Source organism: Petaurus breviceps, unplaced genomic scaffold, assembly GCF_028583685.1.
Source record: "Petaurus breviceps papuanus isolate PSGF00001 unplaced genomic scaffold, PetGlider_PUasm1.0 490, whole genome shotgun sequence".
Classification (NCBI taxonomy): domain Eukaryota; kingdom Metazoa; phylum Chordata; class Mammalia; order Diprotodontia; family Petauridae; genus Petaurus; species Petaurus breviceps.
Window position 1 is genome coordinate 14,155,084 of NW_027186352.1, and position 24,884 is coordinate 14,179,967.

The 24,884-nt window shown below is 41.6% G+C and overlaps 1 protein-coding gene across 2 annotated transcripts in view; it reads right to left on the bottom strand.

The window, feature by feature from the left end:
* The window catches only part of A1CF (APOBEC1 complementation factor), a 117,446-nt gene that overhangs the window by 82,491 nt on the left and 10,071 nt on the right, over positions 1-24,884 (bottom strand). For both annotated transcript variants that reach the window (XM_069101808.1, XM_069101809.1), the window contains exon 2: positions 2,287-2,430. In XM_069101808.1, the coding sequence (XP_068957909.1) occupies positions 2,287-2,385 (99 nt within the window). In that variant the 5' untranslated portion in view covers positions 2,386-2,430. The remainder of the gene's footprint in view (positions 1-2,286; positions 2,431-24,884) is intronic.

Consider the following 24,884-nt stretch of genomic DNA (forward strand, 5'->3'; position numbering starts at 1 on the left):
TCTTTCTTTCTTTCTTTCTTTCTTTCTTTCTTTCTTTCTTTCTTTCTTTCTTTCCACATGAGGTATTCAATTGATTCTGTCTGGCCATCAACAGCCAAACAAGAGACAGCATGGTGCAGTGGAGAATGTGGTGGCCTTGCAGTTAGAAAGATGTGGATTTGAATACCTCCTCAGACCCTTATTAGATGTATGACCTTGGGACTTAACCTCTCTCTGTCTCAGTTTCCTCACATGCAAAAAGGGATAATAATAGCACCTACCTCACAGTTATTATGGAAATCAAATGAGAGCACTTTGCAAACCTGAAAACCCTATTGAAAGACAGTTTTCATTATCACTGGTGTTAATCAGAGGTAATGATGGAAGTTGCTGAGAGGCAGATTTCTGCTCACTGTAAGCATAAATTCCCTAAAAATTAGGATGAGCCCATGGTATTATAGACTTCTTTGAAGGGTAGTGGGGTTCTATGTCACTGGAAGTCTCCAAGCAAAGAACCAAAGACATGTTGGAAACTGGTAGAGGGAGCCTTGCTCAGTTACACATTGGCTAGATGGCCCCCAAGGATTTTCCTGGTGCTGAGATTCTGTGACTGAGCATCCTATGTTCTTTCCTATAGAAGGCCAAGGGACCAGGTATGTAGCCATGAATCAAAGGTACCTTTGAGACAAGATAGCCTGGTATTTTGACTCATACGAAATTCTGAAAGATGATGAGATTTTCTGAAGTTTTCTCCAATGATTACTGGAGCTGAACTCCCTGAAATCTAGTCTAGTCCTACTGTCATTTCATGAGGGTCACACAGACACTGCTAGTACTCATGCTGGGCATTCTGAAGTCAGCTCCAGGGCCCAAGAGGTACTCTTACTCTCTAGATAGCACAGAAGGATTTTCACTTGAAGTATTTGATGTAAATCAAGCCCCTCCCCCCCACTTTCAATGGCTATTTTCTTATTCCAGTTACATTTTTAAATGGAAATAATTTTTAATTTAATGAAATTGAAATAATCTATTTTGTTTTTTATGATTTTATTTCATATCCTAGCCTTATCATATCATATGAATGAACTTTGTTCAACCCCACCCATGCTCATTTTATGTATGGGGAAATAGAACCAGAGAGATTAAGTGACTTGCCTAAAGGGACCCAGAAAAAGAGGAAGCAGAACTGAGACTCAAACCCAGCTCCTATAACTTCAGAGACTGTTTATGCCACTGTACCATACTCCTTCCTTTCTTCATCTCTTTTTTAATTCTTTCCCTACTTCCCAACCCACCAAATCATTGCTGTGACAGGGAATTCCTACTCTCTCATTTATACATACATGATTGCATGAATAGGTACAGAAAATTGCCTTCAACAAGATCCAGCCCTCATACTTCTTAAAAACTCTAACAAGTATTGTGTCAGAAGGGCCTTTATTCAATAGGATTCAATTCTACTGCATCCACATTTCTGTTTATGTGTTCTATCTCATTCGACAAGAATTCACATGTTATACCCCCCAAGTCTACCAATGATGATGTGACTGACTGTCTTTGAGAGTTTTCAGCAGAAGTGGAAGTTTTATGACCCCTTCCTCCTTTAGGGACACATAGAGAGCATGTGACATTTAGGAGCTGTCACCCTCCCTCTGAGGCTAGTCCTCTAGTTTTCTCACGAGGAAGCTCTCTCCATGGATGAAATCATAAGTCTGTGTACCCCCCAACTCCTGCCAATGGTCTCAGTTGAATGCACACTCCATGAGGGCAGTAACTGTATTTGATTTTCAGTTTTGTCTTTCAAGTTTTTTATACAGTGACTTGTACTTAATAATTGCTAATAAATGCTTATTGAAGTGAGTTAAATTGAAATTGTTGTTATGCTAGCTAGGCTGATACCTGAGAGTGGAAGTAGTACTGTGGATGAATAGGACAAAAAGAACTAGCCTTGGAGTCAGAGGACCTGAGTTCAAATCCTGACTATCCTGTTTACTCTCCTAATCTTGAATCCTCCATTTCCACATGCATAAAATAGAGAAATTGAGCCAGATGGCCTCTAGGTTCTTTTCCCTCTCAAAATCTGTGACCTAATTGCATCCAAGGAAAGCAAAATCTCCTCTCCAACTGAAGGAGAAAAAGCTTGTCTTAGTAACTTTCCCATGGGGACTTCTTACCTTGAAGGACACCGCCCATCTGTGGAGTCAGGTGAGCAAATGTTGACCTCGTGAGGCCATAACTCCACCAGGACCAGACACATGCAAGGTTGCATAGACAAGAGCTCTGGAGCATATCACTGAGAGTTCCTACCTGGACCAAGCTATATCCTGTGCGCTGAATGAGTGCGCGGAGGGCTGCTTCTTTCTGAGTGCCGCTCAATCCATCCCCGGATTTTTGATTTGATTCCATTGAGAGTGATTATCAGCAAAAAATCAGGTTAATTAGGGGTGCTCACTGCAATCAAATTTAAGATAAATTAAGAAAATTAATATTGCCAAGGTGACAAATCTTTTTGTGGAGGGCATTTTTAATCAACCATTTAAAATAAATCAGTCATTCATGGTTTAATTAACACACAAGGTCCTTTAAACATTATACCATTACATTTGTAAAATATTTCCTAGGTTGCAAACTGAATTCACAGACCTTAAGTCATTAAAAAAAATGGGGTCTGAGTATTATCACTGCCCCCTTTTCCCATTCTAATTATGAGAAAACTGAGACCCACAGAAACTAAATCACTTGCCTAGAATCACACAACTGATAGCCTCCCACAGCTGCTGAATGAATAGACCTAAAACATAGTCTGACTGCATCACTTCCTTTGCTTAAAAAGTTCCAGTGGCTTCCTTTTGTCTTAGGATCAAATACAAACCTCTCCTTTGAGATTTTTAAGCCTTTTATAATCTGGCTCCTTCCAGTCTTTTACTTATTGCAGATTACTCCATCACAGCCTTTACATTTCAGATAAACTGGCCAGCTTCCTGTTCCTCAGTGCTGAAGATCCATTTCTCATCTCTATGCTTGGTCCTCTATGCCTGTGATATATCCCCTCTTGCTCCTTCTCTCTGGTGTCCTTCAAGGCTTGCCTTTAGCCCATCTTTGGCATGAGGACCTTTCTGATCTTCCCAAATGGTAGTGTCCCCTGACATAATTTCATACATATCTTGTGTTTAATTTCATGTGGACATATTATTCCTTCTCCCTCCTTATAGAATATTAAATTCTTGAGGGCAGAGACTGTCTTTATATCTCCTGTACTACATCTGAAACCTAGTTAAAGGCATGAAAATGAATTGAATGAAACAGAATTACAATGAAGTGAATTGAAGGCTTCAACAGCCATAGAGGCACATGGTAAGGCAGACCTGAAGTAGAGGGGTGGGCATAGAGATAGAGGGCAGATAACACCATGGAGGCAGAGCCATCAAGACTGCACATGCCCTCGGATCTTCCGGTCTCTTCTTTATGACTGACCATTCATCTTTGACTCCTCTGCTCCATGTCCCATCACCTACACATGTATTCACCCCAGGCTCCTGTGCTGGGCCCTGTTTACTGCTCTCTGCACCCTCCTCCATTCTGCCAGTAGAAGGTATGAGACAGAATGTTTCACTTCTATATTTGTATTCCCAGCACCCGACAGGGCCTGGCAGGTACACTCAGTGGACTGAGTGGCAGAGGGGGGATTAGTGCCAGTTATTACTGCCTCTGAGCTAACTTCCCATCCATTAGGAAATGCTGCCTTATACAAAGAAGACACTTAACTGTTGCATTGACTGTAACTGAATCAAGTCACATTTCTCTGCCTTATTTTCATTATTTACAAAAAAGAAGGGTCTGAAATAATATTCTCTAACAAACCTTACTGCTCGAAGTAAGAGGCAGCATAATATCGCAGGTAGAGCCAGTGCTGGAGTTGTCTTAGATTTGAGTCTAGCCTGTGACAGATACTTGGTCTGGGACCCTTGGGTGCATCATTTGGTCTCAGTGCTCTGGATGACTTTCTAAATCTCTAGGCTGCAGAGAAGGTACTGATCTACATTGGCCAAGGGAGTTTCCTCACTGGAAGTTTCTAGTACCAAGAAGATCACAGATCCAACCAAATCTTACTTGAGCCTTTAATACGCCCACTATGTAAGTGCAACACATATTATCTCTGGTTTTTAGAGAAGGAAATAAAGGTTAGTTAAGAGAGACTTATTCTTGGTCTCATAGCTAGTGAGTCTACAAGGTACAATTTGAAACCAAGCTTCTCATGACTTCATGTCCATTCTCCTTCCTCTTTTTCCAATTTAAATCCAGGATTTCCAGCCCCAAAGGTTGTCATCACATTCTCCCAACTACTCCTAAATACTACCCCCTGGCTCAGCACAATTAGCAAGATTTTAGGTGTGTGTATATATATGTGTGGAGGGGGAGGGACTACAGGAACTCATCACATTGCACAAAAACTGGGTGTTGCAACCCCAGAGAGGTAAAAAATTAGGTACCAGCTTCATGCAATATCTTAAATCATCAATAAATAAATCAGGACAGCCTGTGTACTTCTGGGCTTCCCAGAAACCAGGTGACCACAATCTGTGTCTCTCACACCCAGATAAAAAGCAGCACTGCCTGTTAACCTAAGATACAATGGAAAGATCCATCTATGGATGGTTGGCCTCACACCTGCCCTAAGCTGCACACAATCACACATCTGCCTTTCCCCATCTTTTTGTTTGTTTTTGTGGAAAAAACCACATTTAACCCACAGTACATCCTGAACTCTATTAAATTGGATCTTATATATCTAGGTTGTCAAGGAAATTTTGGCCCTCAATCTCAACTTCATGTCACCTGAAAATCTGATGAATACGCCGTCCATGCTTTCATTGAAGCCGCTGTTTATATGTGGAACAGCTCTGCATCAAGCATAGATCCTTGAGATCTGTAGTGGAGACCCACTTCTGAGTGGTCATGGAACCTTTAATGCCTACTCTGAGTCTAGTCATTCATTCATCTTACAATTCATCTAAGCTTCTTATCATACAATGCACACTCCTCTGTCTTTTCCATAGGAATCCCACGAGAGCCTTAGTGGTAAAGGGGATAGATTACTGAACTTGGAATCCGGAACAGTTGAGTCCAAATCCTGTCTTGTACATTGTCTAGCTGCTTCATCATGGACAAGTCACGATCTCTGTCTTCCTCAGTATCCCCATCTGTAAAATGGGCATAATAATAGCTACCTGATTCACAGGGCTGTTGGGAGGAACCAAATTCATCAAGGGCAGTTAGTCCTATCATTATCTCCCTTCTGTCTCCTTTGGCATCTGGTCCCAATCTACCCCCCAGTAGTTGATTTTTGAAAAGGTTTGAATCAAATATCTTTCAGGATACATATTCATTCAGATAAATATGTAGTTGTCAAGCCTCTCTAATGTTTTTGAGCACAAAAGGATTTTTTTTTCTTTTGTAAAAGACCAAAGTTGCTTTTCTTAGGCATTTTCTTCATGCCTTCACATCTTCATAAGGTAAGGCTTAAACCAGATTCCCTCAAAAAGTAAGTTCTTTCAGTCTGTTTTCTTTGTCCTCACTTTAGCCACCTCCCCCAATTTGTGGTTCACCATGGCCAAAAAAGTCATGATCTCGTGGACAATCATTCTGTGATGAGCCCCTAGTACTTAGATTGGACCTTGCCTCCAAATCCAGGGCCATAACTGAAACCATTCCAATGTGGCAATATTCAAACCAAGCTGATTTGCTTTTAATTTCCTGAAGGTTGAGTCCCATCTCCCACATCTTATTTCCCCTTTCTATGCTTTTGCCCAGGCTGTCCCCCATACCTGGAATGCTTGCCTTCATGACTTTGGCTTTTTAGATTCCTTAACTCCTTTCAAAACTCAGATTAAGTACCAGCTCCCTCAGGAAGCCTTTGCTGATTAGCTTTTAATGTGTTTTATTCTCTGGATAGTATATAACCTTACTGAGGTTAGAGACTTTTGCATTTTCCAGAATTCATACCACAGCACCAAGCACAGATTTGTACACATAATAGGTGCTTAATAATTATTCACTGGATTTTATTGGACTTACAGAACCTGCCAGAACCTACATTCCACATGGCACAACCATTAAGAATGCCAGGCCACCCAGATGCCACCATGAAACAACAGAAAAGGATTATGGTTGAGTTTTTTCTTTACTGAAACTTCTAGCCCCTATTGAGGTACTGTTTAAATTAAGGTACAAAACGAATAGATCCTTGGAAATGTGGAAACCTCAGGTAAATAGTTCATAGCATCTAGGACCATAAAGGACCTTAGAGGTCATGTGGTCAGAGCCGAGGCATGTGAGACCCAAGATCACAAGGTAAGTACAAAGTGATCATTTGAACCCCTGTGGTCTAATTTCTCATCTAATGTTTTGCCACTTCTGTCTCCTTTATTGCATCAGGTTGGTTTCAGGGGGTGGGGACCAGAGGAGAATCTTCTGATTGGGGTTATAATTTCAGGAAATCAAAACTTTAAGATGTAAAACTTAAAAAAAATGGAAGAAAAAAATCCCTAAGAGATAATCATTAGGTAAATATTTTTTAAGTGTGTCTTATAAAACCAGAAAGAAACAGGTCTGCCCATTTCTCATAGAAGTTTTTTTTTTCAGAGATGCAGAGAGAAGTTCCCATTGGATTATAAAAAAGGAAAATTTTTTCTCCCCCTCTAGAATAGAGCCCAGAGGGTAGAGACATGATCACTCAGCACTGTAGATGCTTAGACTATAACATAAGGACCCATTCATGAGTCTAATTTTATTTGGGTGACACTGTGCTGTGGGCACTTTGGAAGGCTCCAAACAAGTTAACATTCTTTCAATTTCCATAGCTTCCATTAGGCGAAGGCTTATACTAGTGTGGGCCTTATGGGGAGGCCCAAGGCTGTGTGGCTAACATGATCACATCGACCAATCATAAGAGATTTTTCTTTCTGATTCACAGACTCATGGCCAGGAAAATATTGTCTATTCCTCAAAGCCCTCCTGAAGTGTGTGTTATATTCTGAAATTGTGATATGTACACAAGTTGGGTTCATATTCCTTTCACATGAGAGTCTTGGGCTTCTGTCCCAGAGTTATTGGTGCTAGTGATGACAACAAGGAGTGATGATGTTCACAGAGAGCACTGGACATAATATCCCACCTCTGATGTCTGCTCTCTATGTGACCTTGAACAAGGCACTTCATGAGAGTCATGCTCAGGAGCAATGTAGTAGAGTATATCGGGCACTGGACCTGCCAACAAGAAGGGCGGGGTTCAGATCCTGCCTTAGAGTGACCCTAGGCATTTAATCTCTCTGTGCCTTAGTCCCCTCATTTCTAATGGGGTCCTTGATGGCTCTTGAGGTCTCTTCCAGCTCTAAACCTATGGACTTATGATCTCACATAAACCTCATAGCAACCCTGGGAGGTGGTACTCTCATTACCCCATTTGATAGATGAAGGAACTGAGGGGAAGTGACATCATATGATCTCACAGACAGAAGTACCAAAAGCAGGATTGGAATTCAGGCTTCAAGTGATCCCCAGTCTAGCACTCTTTCCATTAAATTCTTTGAAGCTGCTTACCAAGCCCAGCACGTGAGAGGTGATCAGTAAGATTATCAGTACTAACTATGATTTGGAAATCAATTTAGTCAATAAGGTTTTTGGTAGCATCCAGGAAAAAGGGGACTGCTATTCCCACTGTACTTTGCCCTGGTCAGATCATAACAAGACTGTTGTGTTTGACTCAGAGTGAGCCATTTTAGGAAGGACATTGATTGGTGAGCTGGAGGGGGACCAGAATGGTGAAGGCCCTCAAGGTCATAGCATGAGGGTCAATAAAAAAAACTGGGGTTTTTAGCCTGGAGAAGGAAAGACTTAGGGACAATATGGGAACTGGCTGCAGCTATTTGAAGGGCTCACATCTGGAGAAGGGACCAGGCTTGTGGCCCCAAAGGTCAGAACTGGAAGCAAAGGGACAAAGTGGCAAAGTGGCAAATCCAGAGATGAGAGAAGGAAGAAAAGTCCCAGAGTGGAATTGTTCTTCCCTTGTGGGAGGTTTTCACACAGAAGCTGTTTGATAATGGATTGGACTGGTTGGTGAATAATAAACAAACAATGGGGGCAGCTGGTGGCACAGTGAGTAGAGCACCAGTCCTGGAATCAGGAGGACCTGAGTTCAAATCCAGCCTCATACACTTGACACTTACTAACTGTGTGACTTTGGGCAAATCACTTAACCCCAATTTCCCTACCCATCCCCCTCCAAAAAATAAACAAATGATGATAACATGGTGGTGATAGTAATAGTGTTTCCATAGAACTTTAAGGTTTTCCAGGCACTTTACACATGTTATCTCATCTGATCCTCATAGCAACCCTAGGGGGTAGGTGCTGTTATCCCCATTTTACACATGAGGAAACAGGCTGGCAGAAGTTAAGTGACTGGTCCAGGGTCACACATAATATATGTCCAAAGTTGAGTTTGCATGGAGGTCTTTCTTGGCTCTAGGACGAGGGCTCCCTCCACTGTGTTATCCCTCATATGCAGGGCCCTTCCAAAGAACTTTGATTTTCTGAGCTTCTTTTATGTGCCCTAGACTTTTCATTCATTCCACTCAGTTTGTCTTCCATCTCAGACTAGTCCTCAGACCTTTCCAATTTGCATATCTCCTTTTTGACATTTCTAATATTTTAGTTGAGTCTCATATTGCTTCATTCTTAAACTACTGCAATTGCCTTTCAACTGGTCTCCCTACCTCCATCTCTTCAATCCATTTGGAACAATGACTCTCAGACTAATTAACCAAAAACATTACTTTAGTCATGTCATCCCTTTGCTTAGAGGCAGGATGGCATAGAGGAAAGACATATCATTCCATTCTGTTCCATTTCATTCTATAACCAATTCTCAAGGGATCACCTTATACAGAGCCTTGTATCTAGTGCTTGGGTTTAAAAAGACCACACCACTGACAGCCCTTGCCTTTAAGAAACTGATATTCTACAGGGCAGATGCAACATGTATGCACCATGGGCTACTCTACTCAAAAAGTCAGAATCAAGATGATATTGTGTTACAAAGCTATACATCTCTTTCTGGAAGGGCACGATTAACTAGACAGCTTTAATCTTCCTCAGGACCCATTAAATAAGAGAATTCTCAATTCAGGAATAGGGTTTGCCACCAGCAAAGCCAGAGAGGCAGGAAAGCTTTCAAGACCACTTGCTGGATGCTGAAGGGATGAGGGGGAATAGAAGGAGATTCAGCTGAAATGGGCAAAATAAACAAACAAAAAACAACCTCTAAAGAGACTCAGTGAAGCATTTTTAAAATAAGGAAAAAAACAGAAGAGCAGAAGGAGTCACAAACAAGTAAGACAGTTTAGTTACTAGTACATAGACTCCCCCCCTTTAAAACTACTTCTTTTTTTTTGCCTTTTGGTGTGTTGGGAAGTCAGGGTAACTGGGGTTAAATGACTTCCCCAAGGTCACACATCTAGTAAGTGTTAAGTGTCTGAGTCCAGATTTGAACTCAGGTCCTCTTGACTCTAGGGCTGGTGCTCTACTCACTGTACCACCTAGCCACCCCAAAACTATATATTTTAATAAGAAATAAAGTCAATAAAGAATGCTAATACTGAGAACCAAGGCAGTCAAAGATTTAGAAAGTCATGCTTTTTTTCAGTTGTTCCAAAATTTTGTCAACTAAGTTTTCCAGTTTTAGAGCAAACATTGCTCATAAATGTCACACATATTATGTCAACTTTGAAAAGAAACCTACATAATATCTGTTCAGCTATTCCATGACAGCATACACACACAATCCTCTTTCTCTTCTTTGTATATTGACATGTTCATATTTCACAAGTTTATAATGAAAAACAAATTTAAATAAAAAACTTTGCAAGTAAAAAAAGAAAAGCTATAAAATATGTGAGTTGCTAAGAAAACCTAACCCAAATAGGCTAATTCTTATTTTTCTCTCCAAAGTCCTCCAGAAGGTGGTTGTTGAGGATCAAGACCCAATTCTCCCTCCAGAAACTCACCTCTTAATATGAGCGAGATGAAGGTAGAAAGGCTGGAGAGCCTTGGGCATTATCACAGCGACTGTTTTAGAACTGTTTGGATCCAAAAGCAACAGCATGGACCCCTTGAGGATTAATTTTTTTTGCTAAAGCCCACCTTTCCATTGATAAGGTCACAATAGGTGATGCTAAAGTGACAGGTTCATACTTGCAAAATCTGCCTCTGCTTTCAGTTAATCATTATAGGTGAAGGTGGAGATGAAGGTACTTTGACATCAGCCAAATCCTTTGATGCTGAGTCACTCCTGACTTAGGTTTTTGGGTCACAGATGAAAGAAATATGATATAAAGAGCACTGGCCTAGAAGTAGAGGGGCCTGGGTTCAAATCCTCTCACATTTACTGCCTGTGTAACTTTAGACAGGCCTCATTTTCCTTTTATACAAAAGCAATAATCTGGTGCTGTTTAGCTTTAATTCTGTGATCCTATGAGAACACTCACTTCAGATCCAGATATTGCCTCCAAGGGAGAATGAAGTCTTCTTTCTTCTACCCTCAAAGACTCCCTCCCTACCCTGCAACTAAGCATTTCCTTTAAAAAGCTAAGCTTACCTTCCCTCACCCCAAATTTGGCCAGTGAGAATAAGCAGATATTTGCAAATATAAGGTTGCCATGGTCAAGTCAAAGAAACCATGCATCTTTTTCACATTTATTTATTTTATTTTCAATTTATGGAATAACATAAGCATCTTCACAACATAGTATAATAAAAATGTGATTGCACATGAAACTGCAAATCTATTATGTACAACTTGCTATCCTTTTAAAAATATAATAAAATTATCATGTAAATTTTTTTTCTTTTTTCCCCCTAGAGATGCCTGCCATTACCATAACTCAGGAATGAAACTTATTATAAGCTGCTAGAAATAAGATTAAAACAAAATAAAAATAAAAACGAGTAATGTCAAATGATCACAAGTCCAAAAAGAGCTCTTGGAAGAACTTAAAAAAGAATTCAGAAACTAAATGAGATATTGAAGAAAAAGGGGAAAAAATAAAGCAATCCAAGAAAATTCTGGAAAGTCAACCAATTGGAAAAAGAGGCACAAAATCTTAAGGAAGAAAAGTAAGTCCTTGAAAACTACAATTGGGCAAGTGGAACTGAATAATGTTATAAGACATCAAGAAACAATAAAACTAGAAAAAATAGAAGAGAATCTGAAACATTTCATTAGAAAGACAACTGATCTGGAGAACAGATTGAGGAGAGACAAATTGTATTACCTGAGAGTTGTGATCAAGACACCATCTCTCTTGCCAAAGGTGCTCAGCAGAGGGGCTGGTGCTCTGAGATGCCGACAATGTCACAGGCAACAGAGAGCAAAGTTCTACTCTGAGTGACATTATGGTAATTGGGAGAGAAGGAAGGATCAGGTTCCCATGGGAATGGCCCCTACTATACTGAGATCATACGGGAAATTAATTACATTATTTACTCAAACGAGCAAGAAGGAGGGATGAGACAAAGGTTTAAGAATATGCCTGTGGATGTGTGTGTGCATGCACATACATGACAGTGAAGTTTAGTGAAAAGAGTTGCTGTGTTATGTGCCAGAAGACCTGAATTCAAATCCTGCCTCTCTCACTATCTGTATGACCTTGGGCAATCCACTTGACATCTCTAACCCTCAATGTACTTATCTATAAAATGTGGGACTTGGACCAGATGGGGCCCAGAGAGGACCAGGGCCTCTGAGGCCCTTGTAGCTCTAATCTGAATGGTTGTTGATTTGACTCACAGAGACCTTGCTTTCTTCTGAAGATGCCACATCTTTTGGCACCTTCTTGGTATCTGGCAGCTCGTTTCCTATATGCTGGCACAGATAGGGCCACAATAGGAGGCCCTGTTTGCCTCCCATGAATATCTCCTCTGGGGAGCTGCAAAAGACAAATTGTAGCTTCTGATATGCCATACAATTTCCCCAATAAGTCTCCTCTAAATTTTTAGGGGAAAGAATCATATCTTTGTATTGAATTACATTGTTGGGAATTTATGGCCAACCTTTGTTCATTACCTGACGGTGCTAAGTCAACAGTATTTGAGGGCTGTTGATAAAAGGCATAAAGGTTAATCAATGCAGGAAAAAATTTCTGTGAAAAGTGAATTGTACTGGGAGAATGCTAACTGTTGGAATATGGGAGGACCCAGCAAGGGCTCAGTCTAGTTTTCAGCTAGTTCACAGGTGCAGGATACTTTATAGTTCACAAAATACTTTCCTCATGACAATCCCATGGCAATGACAAAGAAGGACTGCGTGAGAGCCCCCGGGTTTGGATTCTGATTGCCGTTGACTGCTTGGGTGACCTTAGGGAAATAATTTCCCCTTGTAGGCTCTCAGTTTGCTTATTTATAAAATAGGTTAGTTGGACTAGATACTAGATACTCACTAGTTTTCTTTAAGGTTGAAAGCCACTGCCAATTAGCAAACTAGATGCTAGGGATATAAAGACAAAAGTCTAATTCCTGCCTTCAAGCAGCATACATTCTGATGATCTGTGAAATACGTTTGAGGATAGCATTTTGTAAACCTCGAGGCATTAGAGAAATAAGGGTTATTGTTACTGCTATTATCAGTACTTCTTATGTGTCCTCCCTCCCTTCCTTCTAGTACTGGGCACCCAGTGGGCCCTTAAATATGCTATGGGTTGAAAGAAGGCACGTGTGCTGGGGGATGGGAGATGGGTGCTCATGCTTCCTCCTTTAGTAGAGGCCTAGTTATGAATTTTTCCTTTGACTCTTACTAACTGTGTGACTGTGGACAAGTCACTTTATTTCTTCATCTGTAAAATGTAGATAATAATGTTTCTCAGGGATGATAACAATGACCTTTCAGGGATGTTGTCAAGCTAATGTATTGCATAGAGGTTGATAATCATTAATTTATTAGAGAGAGGAGAGTGGAACTGCTACAGCCTTGGGACTTAGAAGGGCCTTGAGAGGTCTTCTATGCAACCCTGTCACCTTACAGAGGAGGAGGCTTGGACGGAGTTGAAGTAACTTTTCCAGGGTCACATTGATCCAGGATTTGAACCCATGTTCTCTGCCTCCAAATCTGGGGCTCTTCTGTGATATCAGGCTGCCTCCATAAAAAGCCAGGGAAGTTTTCAGTAACATGTTTTTTTCAACCAAGAGTTGAACCCAGAGTTTCAAGGAAACAGTTAAAATGACTTTCAAAAACACCAGTTTCCTCAGGGTCTTGAGAGCAGGGACTGATTTCTACCTTTGTGCTTGTGTGCCCAACACCTGACCCAGTTGCATTCTATGGGACTTAGTAAATGCTGAATTATCTGAACCCAGTGGCCAGGAGTTCTGTGTCAATTGACCATGAAGAGATTCTGAGTTTCAAGTAGCCATTTTCTCCTTGACTTTCCATGTAACCTGTGCATCCCTTCTTGACCAGCCTGCATCTCTGGTTATCTGAAATTCCACGACACTGACAAGGGTTATGGGAATTCCTTTGGAGCAATGTCTGACTCTTGTCTGGTTCTCCTCCCACCTCCTTGACTGCTCCTTTGCAGATCATATTCTCCAGGTCATATCCTCCCAATTTAGTGTCCCTTAACCTTCTGTCCTGGGCCCTCTTCTCCTCTCCTTCTGTATCACTTCACTTGGTGATGTCATCTGCTCACATGGATAATTATCATTTCTATGCTAACGATTCTAAGATCTACTCTTCCTGCCCCAGTCCTTCTGCTGACCTCCAATCTTGCATTAGACATCTTGAACTAGATGTCCAGTACACATCATAAATCCAATGTCTAAAATAGAACTCATTATCTCCCCCCTCCATCCCCTATTCCCTTGTTACTGTAGAGGACAACATTAACTTCAATCAAGTTAATGGGTATGCTTAGCCTAAAGAAGGAAAGATGTAGGGGCAGGGCTATGTTCCTTTCTGTTTTTGTATTCCCAGTGCTTACAACAGTACCTTCTATATAGGGGGCACTTAAAAAACATTTTTAATTAAATCAAATAGCCTGAAATCAACCAGAAGTTACTCTGTGTAGCTACCATGAAGGACTACAATATTTTCACAAAAAACTTGGAAATGTGTATAAGTCTGGTCCAATTGAAAAAGTGTCTGTGGGCCAAGACTGTGCATAACCAAGTCAGACGAAGTTTGTGTTGAATTGTACTTCAACCCAAATTCATCTCTTTCCATCCGGTTCAGGACTATCTCGCCCATTTTATCTAAGCCAATCTGACCCAATCTTATCCCAACAATTCAACAACCATTTATCAAGTACATTTTGTATGGTAGGCATGAGGATATGGTGGGGGGGGCATGGGTATTTCAAAGACAAAATAGAACGTCTGTCCCCAAGGAAACTGCCAACCACTCAGAGAAACAACACGTGCATAAAGAAGCCAATGTAAAAAAATACATATTTAGTACAAATCAACTTCAAGGTGAGGCCTAGAGCCTCCCAGGGATTCTGAGCTCACATGGTCTGGATTCAGACCTGGGGGCCTGATCCCAGAGAGCTTAGTTTCTCTCTGGTTTGTTTTCAGAGTTTTAGTCCAGGAAATTTCCAAAATAGAACAAACCTTTGTTCCAGCACATGTCTAGCTCTTCTCAGATTGAGTAATAAGGCCCTCAACTCCTGAATGAGCACAAAACAAGCTACAATCACCTTGGTTCAAGGACAGCCTTTGTCATTCCCCTCCCCCCCTCCAAACACGTACTATTCAAAGTACTCCCAGGAACTCAAGATGATGCAATGAAGTGAACACACAAATAACCCATCCTTCCTCAGTCTTGCCAACATCCTGACCTCCAGGGACCTCTATGGAAGGAAAGCTGCAATGGATGAGGACACAGGAAAGCATAGACTCTTCCCAAGTGTCTTGAATATACTAGCTGGTGGTCCCCAGGGGGTCTTGCCACATGTGACGCGGATGTCTCAGCTTGTTCCTGGACGAGACATTGTCAACAGCCCTGGGACCAATTATTTTGTGACAGAGTAGAGTCATTTCATGAGTTATCAAGATTATATTTCAAACATTTCCTGATGGACATATTTACTTCTCTCATTTCCAATTATAACTAGATCTTCAAAGCATTATTTTTTGAGCCTAGCTAGTGTTCACAGGACTATTTCTCTCAATTCTCTCATCAACCACATGGTTTTTGCACATTAGCCAGACCAAGTGGAGCTGTGTCCCAGAAGTCCACAACCTATGTCCAGGATTCCCCTCCCACTTGCTTTCCCTCTTTCTTATCGGGTGTCTTCCCTCTGGGTCAGGTAGATGGTAATCCCTCTCTTAATGCTATCCCAATGGGCTTCTGGGTTTAGGGACCCAGGCCATTTGAGGAACACAGGATCACTTATGGATCAGTGAGGGGCATGCCCATATATATTTACCTCATTAAGAATCCCCTCTCTCACAACTAGGCATATAGCATTTATCAATGCCTTCTTGTAAGGGAAAAATGACTACCTTTTGATATAGCCCACTCCACTTTGAGATGGCTGGACTTGTTAGGATGTTTTCCTTTATATCAAGAAGACTAAATTCACCTCTTAGCAACTTCCCCATTACTCCTAGATCTCCTTTCTGAGTCTAAGAACAAAGCTAATCTCTCTCCCACACGATCACTCTTCAAGTGCTTGAAAAGAGCTCTCATCTCCCCGTGATCTTCTCTTCGGTAGGCGAGGCAGCCCTGGTTCCTTCCCTCAATCCTTTTTGACGTGACCTTGAAACCCTTTGGCAGCCTCTTTGACTCATGTTTCAAAGTCCTTTTAAATGTCTAAAGATATAATAGAAATATCTAGGCTGACTGTAATGCCACAGCATTTTGTTTTAAAAGGGTCTAAAACAAATAACCTCCACCAGAAGCAAAATAGGGATAGAGATAGAGGATATTCTCTGCTCTTTCCTCAGATCAACCAGTTGATAAAATAGCATTTTTAAGTGCCACACACTGTGCTAAGTGTAGGGAGTATAAAGAAAGGCAAAAGACAGTCCTTGCTCTCATGGATTTCATGGCCAATTTTTGTTCAGATGTTTCAGTCATGTCCAACTCTTCCTGATTCCATCTGGGGTCTTCTTGGCAGAGATACCAGAGTAGTTTTGCCTTTTTCTTCTCTAGCTTATTTTACAGATCAGGAAACGGAGGCAGACAGGGTTAAGTGACTTGCCCAGGGTCACACAGCTAGTACATGTCTGAGGTCAGATTTGAACTCTGGAAGATGAGTCTTTTTGACTCCAGGCCCAGTGCTTTATCTACCGCACCACCTGCCTGCCCCTCGCAGTCTATTGGGGAACATTATATACAAATGACTACATATAAACAAGACAGATACAAGATATATTAGAATCTCAGAAAGAAAACCCTAAAATTTGGGAGAAATAGGCAAGGATTCTGGCTACAGGTTGGATTTATCTTAGACTTGAAGGAAGGTGAGGAAGTCAGGAGGCAGAGATAAGAAGATTTCCAGGCATGGAAGACAGCCCAGGAAAATGCTTGGGGTCAGAACATGAAGTATCTTGTGCAAGGAAAAGCAAGGAGACAAGTGTCCTAGAATATGGGCAGGAGAGTAAGGTGGAAGAAGATTGGGAAAGTGGGAAGTGGCCAGTTTGTAAAGGACTTTAAAAGCCAAACAGTGGCTTTATATTTGATCCTATAGATATTGAAGTTTATTGAATGTGGGAACGACTTGGTCAGATGTGCTGTTTAGACAGATAGGTTTTACAGTTGGGTGTGGGAGGGATTGGAGTCGGAAGAAACTTGAGGCAGGAAGAGCAACCAGCAGGCTACTGTGATAGTTCAGGTGGGTGGTGGTAAGGGCTTATATCAGGATAGAGGCCGTGTCAGAGGAAAGAAGGGGACTTATGGAAGAGATGTCAGAAAGGTGAATATGAGAGGACTTGATAACTAACTGGATATGTGGGCAATTCACAGAGAATGAGGAATCAGTGATGTCATCTAGGTCATAAGCCTGGGTGACTTGGAGTGTAGTGGTCCCCTCAGAAGTAACAGGGAAGTCAGGAAGGATTTTAGGGGAAAGATAATGAGCTTAATTTTGGAGATGCTGAATTTAAGATGTCTAGGGGACATCTGGTTCAAGATGTCTAAAGGGCAGTTGGAGATGCAAGACTAAAGATCCAGAGAGAGTTTAGGCCTGGTCAAGTCATATGAATAAGGATGATAATTGAACATGTCAGAACTGATGAGATCACCAAGTGAATCTAGAGGAAGAAGAGAAGAGGGTTCAGGACAGAGTCTTAAAGGACACCCATAGTTGGGGCCTTGAGCAGTGTCAGGAAAACATAGAGAGAAGAGAGTATTAAGGAAAGGAAGGTGATTGCCAATGTCAGAGGCTGCAGAAAGGGCAAGAAGCAAGAATATTGAGAAAAGGCCATTCAACTGGCAACTAAGAGGCAATCAGTAGCTTTGGAGAATTTAGCCACAAAGGGTAGTAGAGATATAATACAGTAGATAGTAGGGATGGATGAACCCAGTGAGCATTTTTTTAAGGACAGGGGAATCATGGGTATGTTTGTAGGCAGCAGGGAAGCAGTCAGTAGATATGTAGTAAATGGAGCTTAGTGAGAGGGTAGGTATGATAGAGGGCTCAAGCTTCCACCAATGGAATGGAATCAGATTACTTGTGCTCGTAGTCAGGTTTAGTGGCAAGGAGAAAGACCAGCGAAAGGACGAAGGTGGAGATAGTGGTGGAAGGCATTTGCGTTATGTGAGGTGAAGGACAGGAGAAAAGATGAGGCCTCCTGTGAACAGTCACTTTTTTCAGTGAAATATAAGGCAAGGCTCTCATCTGAGAGGGCTGGGGGAGGAGGAGCAGTGGGAGGTTTGTGACTGAATAGAGGAATGTCAAAGTTCATGGACATGCATATGGAACACTTGGAGATGGCAAGATCCAGACTACCTCTGTGTATAGCTGAAGTTCAAAGGGCATTTGAAATGAATAAGTGGGAACCAGGATGGTAGGATGTCTGAGGGAGTATCCACATGTATATTGAAGTTGCCTAGTGTGAGGGCGGGCTTTGCAGAGGAGAGAAAGATGGTGGGATAAGCACTGAACTCCCCTAGTGTCCTGGAGGCTGGTATACAACAGACAAAAGAATCAAAATTGATTGATGAATATTGATTATGTTGTATGGACCTCAAAGGAAGAGAAGCCAGTCAATGAGGATGGCAGAAAGAAAGCCTGCAAGTGGACATGGGGAATAAGGAGTTTTCTAACTCTCACCACTAGTGAGTTGGGGCTAGAAGTGATAGCTCTGCTTGTGCTGGAAAGGGTGATCAGGAAAGCTGCAGCATCAGGAGGGAGCTAGGTCTCAGAGAGTACAAGAAGATGGAGGGAACAAGACAGCAAAAGAACGAACTTGAAAGCTTGTTACCTATGGGGCAGAGTGGAAGTGTTGGGTAACTTGAGTGGGGTGTTGTGTGGGGGGGTTGGGTCGAGGTGGATGGAATAAGGGTGAAGGTTAGGGTTGGGTTAGTGCTGGCATTATGGTTAGGGTCAGCGGGGAATGGAGAATGGAGTTTGAACAAGGCAACTGATGACTTCAGAATCATTGGAATGTAATGGGTTGATGAGACCAAAGGGTGGATGTGGAGAAAGGTGACCATGAAGGGCCCTGAGGAGCAAGCAAGACAAAACCTATGGAGCTGCAGCTGCCCAGAGATGATGCCAGAGTATCTGGAGCACAATGGAATAGTGGCTTATGGAGGCAGGTGCAGGGAAGGCATCCTGGTGGCGGCAGTGTGTATTAGATGCTATAAACTTCCCAGGGTCTAAAGAAAACTGATATAAATACCACTTGGCTCATTTTCATTCTCATTAAAATTTGTTTCTGGGCCATGATCTGATTTCTCTCAGGAAGTGAATTAATAAATAAATGCCATGATCATTGCAAATTTAGACAATCTGGGCAACATTCTTGGCAATATCGCCTTGACAAGCTAATAGAAAGATATGGAATCAGAATCATATTTTTTGGAGCTGGGTGCTCTGATTATATCTAATTCAAGCCATGCTCCAAAGCATCACTGGGAAGCCATCATTTAGTTTTCTTCTGAAGACTTCCCTGTAGAAGGGGCACATTAAGCTTGGCACTTTGGAAAGTGATTTCCTTAAAAAGTAGTTACATGAAATGCTATTTAATTGTACAAACAATTGACAATTTAGCATTTTCCACCAATTTGAGCTGCAGAAGTTTTCACAGCCTTCACTGATTTTTGTTTAGGTGCTGGCTTGGTGGGTGCTCTAGCAGTGGAATATATATGTACACACATACATACACATATGTATGTATACACACTTGTGTGTGTATATATATATAGCAAATGCATGTGTGTATATGTGTGTGCAAATGTATATTTCTAGTTTTTGTGTTTAGCCTTTTTTGCTTCCACTACAGTTTGATAAACTTGTTCATGATGAACTTTCAAACTTTAGGTTTCTTTTAGGCCATTACATCAGCAAGGGAAATCCTAATGATGTACCCCCCCTCAAAATTTTTACAGCTTGGTAGGTTCTTTTCTTTTGAATCTCTTCCAATTGGTTTTTCTTGTGTTTTCTTCTGTACAAGGTTGATGTGTTATGAATTCCACTCCGAAAGAAAAGCATACTCTATTTTGATGTTCAAGAATGGGAAAACCTTCGTACTGGTCCAGGCATTTGTAGCTGACTCCCAATCACCCTGAAACATGTATCTTAATGATTTCAAAATTTTAAATCATTTACACTCTCCAGATTTCCTCCCCTTCCTTTTATCCTCTCAGAGCCATCCTTTATATCAAAGAACAAAGAGGAAGAAAGAGTTCAGTAAAACTCGGGAACATCCTGAAAGTATCTACAGGGCTGCACTTCCAGACTCCAAGCAGAGAGAGGGCTTCCTCCTACTTCTACTTTAGGTCCAAGTTTGGTCATTGTAATTTGTAGTGCTTCTTCTCTCCCTTTCCCCTGAGAAATACCTTATATCCCCTGAAGTCACACCTTGTGATCTTCCTGGCTGTGGTACCAGGGACATGGTGAAGAGCTGCATACATTTTTTTTTGTTTTTAAGTTGTTATTATTTTCTTTTTTTTACATCAACATCATTTCTCCTAGTAATTAATCCCCACTCTCTTACAAAGAATCATCTCATATAATGAATAAGAGTTTTGAAGACAATAAAAGGAAAGGAGATTCAAAAAACTCCACAACTAATTAATGCATTGAAAGTATGAAATGTGTGCTGTCTACTAGCCTGCAGACTTCTCATCTCTGCAAAAGGCTGGGGTGGAGGTATCTTCTCTTATCGCTCTTTTAAGACATCTTGGCCTTTATAATTTTCATTACTTCTTTCTGATGTTTTTGGTGGTTGATTTAAATGAACGTCGCTGTCCTTGTGAATAGTTTTCCCAGTTCCGCTTCCTTCTCTGCATCCACTGGTGCAGTTCATTCTATGCTTCTCCGCATTCATCCCAGTTGTCATTTCTCAGGTTGCTGGGAGTTGTCTGTGGGCCATGTGTTCCTCACCGTGTGGGAAGGATGCTCCTTCTGCTTTGCACCCTTAGTTTTGCTCCTTTTTTCATGATGAAAAACCCTGACCTTATAGGAAACCAGACTTCCTAGGGGAGGTTCCGGGCAAACCAGAACGATGAGATTCATCTGCTACAGACTCCTCTTGTGAGGCCTCCTCATGGCATGGCAGGGCCCCTGAGTTCTTGAAGACCAGGCCAGTGGAGGCCAAGTCCGAGCAGGTCCTACCGAGCTGGAAAGCTTTTAAGCAGAATCCCAGCAACAAGTGCCTTCTGCCAAAGGAGTAGTCCAGATGAGTCTGGAGAAGCTCACTGTCATGAGGATGGTGAGGTGGTGATAGATTCTTTGACCATGGCAACCCATGCAACAAAGGAACACATTACATGGCCCTGAGTTCTGGGCAGCCCCCTGCTGCTTCTGCAGTGACAGTGATCAAATCCTGGAAAAAGCAGCAGAGGGGGCTAAGCTTTGTGGTTTTTTTAGACCACCTGTAAGCCTTGTTTTATGCTTACATTTACATTATGGTTGATACTCAAAATTAAGATCTTTTCCCACAGTCATTTATTCCATATATTTCTGGAGTAACTCAAGTATGTAAATATTGACATTCTGACTATAAATTAGAACAAAAGACAGAAAGACGTGGCTGCTACATGCAAGGACAGCACCATGTCTGTGATCCTACGGTGAACTGAATTGTGCTGAGCTATTAATAGGTGCTAATGGTTTAATGTATTACCAAAGTATTTGTATTTTGCCAGGGGCCTTCTGGAGATACAGTGCCTTAGCCAAATGGGAGAACTATAATGGTGGGTGATTCTGGGCATTTGGACTTGCCTTACATCACACATCCAAAGCAGGACTGGCTTTGCAGACATATCTACATCACAAAAATCAGCTAATCAGTCTGTCAGTCCCTTCCACTGTGGAAAAACTAGATTTTCAGCAGAGAGATGGCAATTTCCTTTCCCTTAAATGCTGTGTCACTGCCCTGCCCTGAATTCAGGTTCCCTGACCAATGGATACCTGCTGCTACACAGGCTACCACCCATTTCACCTCAATATTTCACCTCATTGCCTTCTTGTGAACTTTATACACTCTAGAAGCCTGGAGTCTGCCTGGAGTTACATAATACATTTCCTTTCATCCACAAGTCAGCTCACTTTCTGGCTACATCTGACAAGGTGGGGGAGTCATGGGTGAGTGGAAATGTGTCTGAAAAAAGATCTGGGGGCTTTAACAAATGACCAATTCTGATGCATGATAGGGTCAGAGACTAGACTTGGGATTTCATGGATATGGGAAACTTCTTTATGAAGAATCTCCCTTTTCCAAAGCAGGTCAGCAGCTACTGTGCAATCTACAGCCTTAGAGAATTACCTGGGGAACTGAGAAGCTAAGGGACTTTCACAGGGTTATACAGTGAGTAGGTCTCAGATTGGGGACTAAAAGCCAGTTCTTCCTGCTATTCATGTAGGTATCTGACCACTCTATTCAAAGGTATGATATGGCAGTTAAGAAAAAGCTAATGCTCTTACCTATGATCTTAGACTGTGTAAAGAATGGCATGGTGTCCAAGACTAGGGAGGTGAGAATTCTAGTTTAGTCTGTTCTGGTGAGGACACATCTAGGACATTGTGTTTGGTTCTGGGCAATACATCTTGTGGAAAGTCACTGATGGATTCCATGGTTTCTAGAGCAGCATTCTACCTCATGAGAACAAGTTGAAGGAACAGGTTAGATTTGATTTGGTGAAGAGAAGACTTATCGTTACAGGAGATTTGCTTTTGGTATTTGATTCCCATCTCACAAGGGGAAAGGATTAGGCTTCTTCTGCTTGACCCCAGTGGGAAGAGTTAGAAGGAATGAGGGGGAAACTACAAAGAAGGAAATGGATTTGATATCAGTAAAGAATTCCTGATGCTCGTAGTCATCTCAAAGTGGCCAGGGCAGCCTCTGGAGACAATAGGTTCCTGCTCATTGGAAGATGTCAAGCAAGGCTGGCTGCCAACTCACTGGGATTATTGTCAAAGGCAGTTTTCTTCCAGGACAGGTGATATTGGATGGCCTTGAAGGCCCCTTCCAGTCATGAAATGCTAATTCTTGGATTCTGTCCAGGACCCTGGCTATTCAAGAACATAACCTTGAGGGGAGATGGAAGGGAGACATTTCCTCTCCCAGGGAGGCTTCGTTCCCTTGGGTCTTAGCAAGTCCCACGAGACAAGTTAGAAGTCTCCTTCAAGTCCTCTTCAATATCCTTATGGCTAATAATATCATTGCAGATGTTTCCTTCTACAGAATCAGCAAGCTGGCTTTCTCTCTTCCATTTCATGTACACAGAGATATTATGTTGTCAGAATGACCAATAAACTCATGTCTTCTGGGGAGAAAAGCCTCTGATGAAAGATAAACACACTTATAAACATGCCATGGAGGGAGGAATTCAGAATGTTGTTTGAAGAAGACAAATCCAGGTGGTTTGTTGGCTAAAAACATTAACTTCTACCTCCCTCTGAGAGTTCTTCTGAGTAGTGATTAGAGGTTATCTTCATATTCCTCAGAAGACAATGATTCAAATTCACTCACTCTCCACTTTTTCTTTACTGCTCTGGTCTTAGGAATAGCTTAAATATCAAAGCACAGTGAAGGACCTCCTGTCCCTGTCATATGGGGTTACTTAAGGGATCTGGGAGTGCTTGACCTGAAGAAGAGAAGACTCAGGATGCCTCCAAGTATCTGAAGTGACGTTAAGTGAGGGAGGGATTGGGCTGGTTCAGTTTGTCCCCAGAGAGCAGAATCAGGAGGACTGGGTAGAAATTGCACTTCATATCTGCTGTTCTACCTTGTTTCAACTCCAAGGAATGAGATGCCCCTCCCAGGATAAGCTCATCATTTCTCAACTCATCACCATGCTACTGACTCTAGCCTTGATTGACACTGCCTCCCTCAACCTCTTCTCCCCTTTGATTGGAGGGCTTGAGGGTCGAGTACCAAACTCCTCCTAATACCTTTCTTTATAGAGAGCAGAAACTGAACTGTCAGATCTCTCCAATTTGCATCTGCTTCTCTGCCAGAACAAGATGCTCCCCCATCCCAGGTCCCTCTTGGACCCACCTCCCACTTCCCTGCCTACTTTTTTCGTGTTGTCTCTCCCCTTCAATCTTATGCTCTTTGAGAACAGGAACTGTCTTCTTAATTCATTGTATTCCAAGTGCTTAGGGCAGTGCCTGGCACATAGTAGGTTCTTAACAAATGTTTATTGATCATTGGATATTTCAAAGAGGCAAATTTAGGATTAATATCAGGAAAACCTTCCAAATAATTGCAGTTGCCCCAAAGTGGAAGCAGCTTCATTCAAAGGCAGTGAATTTTTCATAACTGATGTCTTCAAATCCAAGGCTAATGACCACTTGTTGAGGCAGATACTAGTTAGGCCAGATGACCTCTGAGGTCCCTTCCAACTGTGAGATTCCACGAACCTATAGACACTCCAACAGTGGTCACAGGTTGATCCTGATGCCTTCTGGGGTCTCTTCCAGCTCAGGTACAAAGATTCTGTGAAATACACTTGCAATCTCTTTCTTAAGGAACCTGGTTGGACCTGGCTTCCAAGCTCCCTTCTCCAGCCTTTTCTCCCTCCCATCCTTACCTCTATCAGTGTCCATTGTTCTATGTCAATCAGTTCAAATTTGTTGAATATACAGCTGCTACCTCGAGTTAAGCTTACAAAAATTGGGGCAGAAGGTCTTCCAACCAATTGAAGTCAAGAGAAAAGATAAATGATTTCCTTTTATCAAATTCTTCTACACCAATTTAATTTTGGTAACCATAAAAATCCTATTTTTTAAAATAAAAAGTGGGTAATTGGGGGAACTCAATCTCTGCCATACTTTTTTGCCATCAATGTTTTTATCTATTCCATGGGTCACCATGATATCAAAGCATTATTAAGGTTTGATGGGAAAAGGAAGTGTGTGGTGGAAACAGAGGACAATGTAATTTCATCAGTGTGGGGAACTCTAAGATGCAGATTCGTAACTGTTCTGTAATTTACAATCTTAGAGAACTGCCCAAGGTCTTGAGAGGTGAATCTGCTTGCTCATGGTTACATAACTTTGGCTTTCAGAGATAGGATTGGAATTCATGTCTTTCTAATTTCAAGGTCAGCACTTTCCCTACTTAGTACCTAGTTAGCAAGAATAATTAGTTCAATTAGGAAGCTACTTGATAATAATATCCATTTGTAAGTATATGTATTTAGTATAGTATACTATAGTAATTATTATAATTATAATAATAAT